We start from the raw sequence: 8911 nt of genomic DNA on the forward strand, positions 1-8911 counted from the left end.
TATATATGTATGTCAAAGAGAAATACAGTAAAAAAATTTAAAGATTATGGAATATGCATATATAATAGGATACTCCAATTGAATTAATTTTCATGTCTCTCTTCTATGTTAGAAAACTAGAGTTGTACTGCGGTCTTAATTTGTAAGGCTTGTTGCTTTCTTCTGAATCCATCTTAAGTACTCCAAATAAACCTACCACAGTGTGACTATTAAGTGATACCAAATGAGAATTACACAGGACAAGGGTAAAAGTGACCTCCACAAGGCTATATCCAAAAGTTTGTAAAACAGCCACAAATTAAATAAAACTGATTTCTACTCTTCTGCTCCCTTCTCCTCTCAACCCTCAAAATTCTACTCTTGCACCAGTCCTTGCTATCTTGGCTGACAGAACCACAGACCATATGATCAACAAAATCAGCATCCATAAATCATATTCATCTACTACTTCTGAGTGTCTATATTCATTCACCACAATCTGTAGCTTTTATTCCTCAAATGATGCTCAAACTATTTTCTTCTCCAACTCTATCACAAATTCAGACCTTCACTCTTACTTATCTGAACTAATCTCACCTTGCATCCACTGCATTCTTACCCCAAACTATTTTTCACATCCAAGGCAAAATCCTCTGTAAAACACAAATCTGATGTTTAAAAATCTTTAAGTCTCTCTACTACTAAAAAAATAAATAAAAATTAAAAAGAAAATCTTACTAGGTTTACTTATGTTTCCTACTGTTTACTGATTTCTAACTTTATCCCATTATGGTCAGAAAAGATACTATGCATGATGTTTATCTTTTATTAATCTCCTGAGACTACAGTGGTTTGCATATGATTTGTCCCCCAAAGGTTCATGTGCTGAAAGCTTGCTCCTTGATACCATATTGACAAGTAAATGAGCTTTAAGAGATGGGAAGGTAATTCAGCCAGGGGTGCCACCCTCATGAAAGGGATTAATGCAGGCCTCAGTGAAGTGAATTAGTTCCCAAGAGATCATGTTGTTATAAAAGAGGAAGTCTGGTTTCTCTAGGCTCTCTTGATTCCTCTCTCAACATCTGATCTACCTCTGTCTCTCTCTCACCCTGTGATACACTTCCCTTCTCCTCTCATCTATGTTTTAACATTCCATGTTTTTACCAGCACTGGCTTTCTTAGGTTTGGAGAGGTCTCTAATAGCAACTTGAATGAACATGTGTACCTGGAAACTATGTACACCTAAAGTCATTTCACTGGTTATTATTTTGAATCCTGATTTGTGTTTTTAAAAAAAGAATTTAAAACTGGTCAATCTTGAAGCCCCAACTGCCCTTTCCTTCTCAGTTTTACATTTAAAAAAAAAAAAACTGTTTTTGCCATTTTGTTTTCATTAATGAGATGAGAAAAATCAAACAGAAGCATCTGTTTCTTGAAAAACTGCACTACTTCTGACAGCTGGAAAGAAGTGTTTACTAAGAACAGTCAAACACAGGTAATGCTAATACATTAAATTCCTACGGTGTTGTATAAATGATATCATAAGTATGTCTCTTAATCTACATTGCAACTCTTTATCACAAATGGGGAAACTCAATCTTTTACCAATTAACTTTTTGCCCAGTACTTTTCTAGCTGCAAAAACACAATTAAAATTCAGGTTATATGACAAAGTCTATTATTATTCCCTAAGCATATTTTTGTATCATGTGAAAACATTTAAAAAGGCACGTTTTTAAAGTGGTCATCCATCCAAACCTCCACACCTTTGCTATTATTTAAAAAAAAAAAAAAAAAAAAAAAAACCGAGTCCCTGGCAGATCCAAAATTAGCTCACCTATTATCAACATACCTAAGCTCTCACAGTCCTTGATGCCTTTACCTATACATTATAAAGGAGGACACAGAATACAATCCTACGGTACTCAGTAGGTCATACCTGGAGACAATCAACTTTCCTTAATAGCTCTGAGTTTTCCCTATGAAAAAGAAATAGGGAAAAAATGTAATCCTATATATCCTACATAATTTAGTTTGATAACAGCTTAAATTAACTGAAAAAGTGCAGCAGTCATCTAAATAAGAGTGCTAGCAAACTTTTCTATAAAAGGCTGGAAAGTATGTATAGTTTAGGTTTTGTTGTTAAGTAGTTACTTAACTCTGCAACTGCTGCAAAAAGCAGTCATAGACAATACATTAGTGAATGGTTGTGCTGTTTTTCAAAAGTACATTTTTAGGGGCTGGGGTTGTGGCTCAGGGGTAGAGCACTTGCCTAGCATGTGTGAGGCACTGGGTTTGATCCTCAACACCACATAATAAATAAATAAATAAATAGATAAAGGTATTGTGTCCATCTACAACTAAAATATATATATATATTTTTTTAAATACATTTACAATGTATTTTTGGATTACGTCTGTTGTCTATAGATTATAGACCCCAATCTATAGCATGTTGAGCTCACTTCCTAAAGCAAGTGAAAAAAATGAAAGGTTACAGAATGAGCTAACCAAAGATGAAAGGCCATTTCCTTTTCCTTCTCGGTTTTACGTTATAAAATTGTATTCCAAAAAAATTTAATAAAATTGTATTTTTAAAAATAAACATTAATTATCATTTTTAGGTGTGATAAAAGGTATGCTAATGTTTATAAAAGACTCCTTATATTTTAGAATACATACTAAAATATTTACTAGATGAAATAATGATATTTGGATGTGTTTCAAAATAATTCAGTGCAGGAAATAAAGTAAAAGATATAGATAAAATAAAACCTGTCATTAATAACAACTGAAGTGGGGGCTGGAGTTAAGATTTTCAAAAAAATAATAACAACTAAAGTAGAGTAATGGGGTAATGGGTACACAGGGTTCACTGTACTATTCTATTTTTCCAAGTGCTTAAAATTTCAATAATAAAAAGACTAATAAAAACAAATTACTTTTTAAACTTGGCAAGTGAATCACAAATTTAAGTGCACTTGCAAAATTAGCTATTTTCTTAACTTTATGTCTATCAACATATTAGGCCAGGTAATTCTTTGCTGTGAGAGCTATCCTGCACACTGTAGGATATTCAGTATCAATCTTACCTTGCAACCAATAGATTTAAGTAGTAAATCCCCTACTCCCACCCAGTGTAACAATCAAACATGTCTCCAGACATTTCCAAAAGTTACCCTGTAGGAAAAAAATACCCCTGAGTGAGAACTACTACTTAAAACAAACTATAGTGCTGTCTAATAGACTATGTTAATTCTTATATCCTAGAAAAAAATGAGACTTTCATGAATTTTTGTTCTAATCTTGGGCCATCAGTTGTATTTACATTTTAATTCAATTTTGAAATGCAGTTTTTCCTCTTTGAGTTAGTGTCATTAAAAAGTGTCATTAAGCCCTTCGGGTATAGTCCAAGGAGAGGAATAGCTGGGTCAAATGGTGGTTCCATTTCCAGATTTCCAAGGAATCTCCATATTGCTTTCCATATTGGCTGCACCAATTTGCAGTCCCACCAGTAGTGTATGAATGTATCTTTTTCCCCACATCCTCGCCAACACTTATTGTTGTTTGTCTTCATAACTGCAATTATAACTGGAGTAAGATGATATCTTAGAGTAGTTTTGATTTGCATTTCTCTAATTGATAGAGATACTGAGCATTTTTTCATATATTTGTTAATTGTATATCCTCTTCTGAGAAGTGTCTGTTCAGGTCCTTGGTCCATTTGTTGATTGGGTTATTTGATTTTTTTGGTGCTTAGCTTTCTGAGTTCTTTATATACCCTAGAGATTAATGCTCTATCTGATGTGTGGGGGTAAAATTTGCTCCCAGGATGCAGGCTCTCTGTTCACCTCACAGATTGTTTCTTTTGCTGAGAAGAAACTTTTTAGTTTGATTCCATCCCATTTATTGATTCTTGGTTTTAATTCTTGCAATATAGGAGTCTTCTTAAGGAAGTTGGGGCCTAACCCCGCATGATGAAGATTAGGGCCTACTTTTTCTTCTATTAGACGCAGAGTCTCTGGTTTAATTCCTAGGTCCTTGATCCATTTTGAGTTAAGTTTTGTGCATGGTGAGAGATAGGCGTTTAATTGCCACATCAATGTTTACAGCAGCACAATTCACAATAGCTAAACTGTGGAGCCAACCTAGATGCCCTTCAGTGGATGAATGGATTAAAAAAAAAATGGGGCATATATACACAATGGAATTTTACTCAGCAATAAAAGAGAATAAAATCATGGCATCTGCAGGTAAATGGATGGCGTTGGAGAAGATAATGCTAAATGAAGTTAGCGAATTCCCCAAAAAACAAATGCCGAATGTTTTCTGTGATATAAGGAGGCTGACTCATAGGGAGGGAGAGCATGGGAGAAACAGATGAATTCTAGATAGGGAAGAGAGGTGGGAGGGAAAAGGAGGGGGGCAGGGGATTAGCAAGGATGGTGGAATGTGATGGACATCATTATCCAAAGTACTTATATGAAGACACGAATTGGGTGTCAACAAACTTTATATATAAACAGAGATATGAAAAATTGTGGTATATATGTGTAATAAAAATTGTAATTCAAAAAAAAAACAAAGTACATGTATGAAGACATGAATTGGCGTGAACATACTTTATATACAAAGATATGAAAAATTGTGCTCTATGTGTAATAAGAATTGTAATGCATTCTGCTGTCGTGTATTTAAAAAAATAAAATCAATTAAAAAAAAAGTGTCATTAAATTTAACCTGACAGGTAAATATCCCTTTTCCACTCTATTTCTACAAATTAGGTCTACAATGGTTTTTTAAACAGAAAATGTACCGAATGGAAATCTAAATGAGGAGTATGGTACAAATTATTTACAAACATCTGGCTACTAATCCTCATGTCAACATCAATCTTACATGTTCACAGCATTAACTAACCATTTGTTCTATATATGAATTCAATTACGTAGGAAAGAAAATCTACTCTTGAAAAAGAATGCCAATTTCATTCCCAACTCTATAGGTGCACCTCATTCTGCAGAGGCTCTCATGTGAACAGAAACCTCTAGATTTATAAATCAATGGGCAGTTGTAGTAATTAACTTCTGAATCAGAAAACATACTTTTTAAAAAATAAGGCAAAAAGGAATGTAATTTTGTTAACCTCTTGCTTTACTGTCTATAATCAGAAGGGCTTGGTATTTTAGTAGTTTTTGTTACTGCAGTTTTTGGATTCATTAAATTTTTAAAAATGAGATATTCAGTCAGCAAACGTCACTCCATTTTCCCAAATCAAAGTAAAACAACAACAACAAAAAATTTAATTGCCTTCCACTTACAAAATGCTAAAATTAACGTAAGCCTTTACTGTACCATCAAAAGAAACTCTTAGAACACACATTTAGGTTCTAAATTCATAAATTTACATCCAAGAAACATGCAACTAAAAAAACTACTGCAAAAGAAAAATTAAATTATATATCTCATTCATAAAAATATTACAGTAATAAAACTATTATGTAGTTCATAGATTTCTAATGTGCTAATTTAAAATTCAGGTCTTTTTGGGCAACAGATAATTCCAAGCAAGATGAATTGTTTACCTCTGAAACACCATAGGCTCTTTTTGAGCTGTCAACAATTCAAAAATACATACAATTAAAGAAGGAAAAAAAAAAAAAGCAAAAGGAACATATGACTAGAAATGTGTGTCTTTTCAAATGTGTGTCTTAAGGTTTTTTAATTCATAAAAATAGATTGGTCCACCAGATTGGGAGAAGCTTTTGGACAGAACTGTAATATCCTGCCTAAGCTAAATTTGCTAGCTTCTGACTTACTCTACATAATTTTGCATGACACTGAAACAAATATAATCCTAGTATATATTTAATATGAGGTTATAATTAACAAAGCAAGCTACCCTTTATCCAATACATACATACAGATTCTCAACTGAAATTCCAAAGATAATAAGATATATTTATTTTCCTCTTATAAGAATATTCTCGCCAGGCATGGTAGCACACGCCTGTAATCCCAGTGGCTTGGGAGGCTAAGGCAGAAGGAGGTTCAATGCCAGCCTCAGCAAAATCAAGGTACTAAACAACTCAGTGAAACCCTATTTCTAAATAAAATACAAAATGGGGCTGGAGATGTGACTCAGTTGTCAAGTGCCCCTGAATTCAATCCCCGGTACCAAATAAATAAATAAATAAATAAATAAATAAATAAATTTTATTTTTATATATATATTTTTTTAAACTCTAAGTTAAATGTATGTATATATGTACAGTGATAAGCATGCACTGTAACTTTCAAAGATTCACATTAAGGTCAAGAAACCAGAAGTCTACACAAACACAAATTCAGTTATGACAAAAAACAAAGAATTATCTCTGAGTATCACAGAGATCAGGAAAGACTCTGATTCACGAATGTCTGTGTTCCCCTTCCCTCAACATTCCTAGTATGATTCTTAGGTGAACCCAACTAGGCTCCCAATAGCACAATGGTTCCACCAGATTAGCAGGAAATACAAATCCTCTTTTCACCTAGGGAAAACCAAAAAATACTTTAAGCTAGCTTTTATTAAAATTTAATTTTCAATCAGAAAAGTATTAGGTAAGTATTAAATTTTGAAAATGAAAATCCATCTCATATAGAGTTATTTCTAAGATAATTTTTACTTAAAATATTTTTAAGCTTAGTTTAATTACCTCTGCTTCTACATCCACATTTTGCTTCAGAAGTAACTTCAAAATATCAACATGTCCATTTTGACTAGCCGCTTGCATAGCTGTATGGCCAGCACATTGCCCATTTACCTTAAAAAAAAAAAAAATGAACAAATGTCACAAACCAGAAAGAAAGAACCAACATATACATATAGTATAGGTTTAAAAACTTGTTTATTGCACAATTCCATAAGAATAATTTGATGTTCCATTTGATGTTATAAGAGAGATCACCAGAAACTCTTTATTTCTTTTCTTTTTGTGGTGTTGGGGAGTTGAACCCAGGGCCTCATGTATGTCAGGCAAACGCTCTATCACTGAGACACATCCCCAGCCCAACAGAAACTCACTCTTTAATTTAGAGAAGGAAAGCAAGCATTTTTTTAAAATTAAAGTTTCATTATTCTAAGAGCTCATGAAAGAATTGTTTAGCCAGACTGTAAAGAAGAAAGAAAAGAGGTAAGGGGGAGGAAAGTTAAGTTAGATTTGTATATAGAGTACACTTCTTTTTGTATTATTAAATCTCAGACTGTGGTTAAATGGAAAAATCAGCAAGGTGAATGAAAAACTTTTAGAAAAGTTACTAGCCACTAAAAAATAAATAAATTCAATTCAACAAATATACCACATACCATTGTAGACAAACATAAATGAGTTGGCAAGGTGACTATATATAATTATTGTATTATAAAGCTGCAATTTCCAACCTATCCTTATCTTCAGATGCTATGTACATGCAAAACTTACCCATGAACATTCCCCAAGCCAAGTACAATTCTTTATTCTACCTCTTTCATTCTCATCCATCTGACAACAAAAGATAGCTAAGGATGGTAGCCTGGCCACACATTTATATCCTATCTCTCCTGAGACCACACTTAATGGCAGTTAATAATTTAAAATGTAAAGTCCATAAGGACAAAGGGAAAGGTAGAATTAACATGGGGGGGGGGGGGAACACTTATGAAACAAAGAAAACAGAAAGAGGAACAATAATTGACTTTATAGGGAAGAGAAAGCCAAGCATAAAAAACACGAGACCCTCTAGACAAAATGAAAACCTACAAATACAAGCACATCAGAGGGCTCATAAGAGAGACACTGGACCTAAGTCTGATGTACAACAGTCATACTCTAGGCCCAGCCCTGACAGAAAAAAAGGTTTCTTAGCTCTATACTAAATAGCCATAGAGAATAAACCCCTAAATGATGGCATTTGGAGATCCCCAAACCTCCAATCATCATAATGCAAAGTCAGTCAGTCAGTCCCGTGAGGTAAGGAGTTATCCATCAGTTTTTTAATGTCTTATTCAGATACAAATAAAAAACCAATGATCAGAGAGAGGGCTGAGAAAGACTCAAAAACACAAAATGAACAAAACAGAATAATTAATTCAAATTTAAGAAAAGATTACTCTGGAAGAACAAATTAAAGGAGAAAAAAAACTCTAGGAAAAAATTCACTTAAAAGATATTTAAGAATTCATTTGAAAATCAAAAGGAAGATTCTAAGAACAAATAAGAAAACAAAGTTTAAAAAAAAAAAAAAAAAAACCATTCCAAGAGGTGAAAGTACACTGGTGGATATGAGGCAAGACAACATGTTTTTTTTTTTAAATATCATGAGACTTTTTAAAAATATATTCTTCTTATATTAAGTTAAAAGATGAGTCACATTTACGTTATTCACTAACATCTTACTAAAGACTTTTTTCTTTTAAGCTTCAACCAACTAAGATAAACTCAACAGGAAATGCATACACATGCACAAAGACATGCTCACACATAGACTTATGCACTATCTACACTGAAATCTTGAAAGACAATGAACAAATAGAACTAACTTTAGCAGACCAAAAAAACCTGCCTAGAGAAAAACCTAAAAGCAATTCTTTGAACAATGAACTCCAAAAGGCTCAAAACTGATGGCAAAATACTTCTGGCTTTGGGAATAAATGTGGTAGACAAGAAGCACAAAAGCACTGGTCAAGAGTGTGTTTAAAAAGCACTTATGGGGGAACTGGGATTGTAGCTCAGTGGTAAAGCGTTTGCCTTGCATGCCTGGGATTCAATCCTCAGCCCCACATAAAATAAAATAAAGATATTGTGTCCATCTATAACATTTATATATATAAAAGCACTTATTGGGTTGGGGAAATAACTCAGTTGGTAGAGTGCCTGCCTCTCATGCACAAGGCCCTAAGGGAGGGAGGGAG

The 8911-nt window shown here is 33.4% G+C and overlaps 1 protein-coding gene across 1 annotated transcript in view; it reads right to left on the reverse strand.

The window, feature by feature from the left end:
• Mib1 (MIB E3 ubiquitin protein ligase 1) overlaps window positions 1-8911 on the reverse strand; it is a 132507-nt gene that overhangs the window by 58207 nt on the left and 65389 nt on the right. Inside the window, exon 10 of the mRNA XM_015482491.2 lies at window positions 6678-6785. Within this exon, the coding sequence (XP_015337977.1) occupies window positions 6678-6785 (108 nt within the window). The remainder of the gene's footprint in view (window positions 1-6677; window positions 6786-8911) is intronic.

Source organism: Marmota marmota, unplaced genomic scaffold (assembly GCF_001458135.2).
Source record: "Marmota marmota marmota unplaced genomic scaffold, marMar, whole genome shotgun sequence".
Lineage (NCBI taxonomy): Eukaryota > Metazoa > Chordata > Mammalia > Rodentia > Sciuridae > Marmota > Marmota marmota.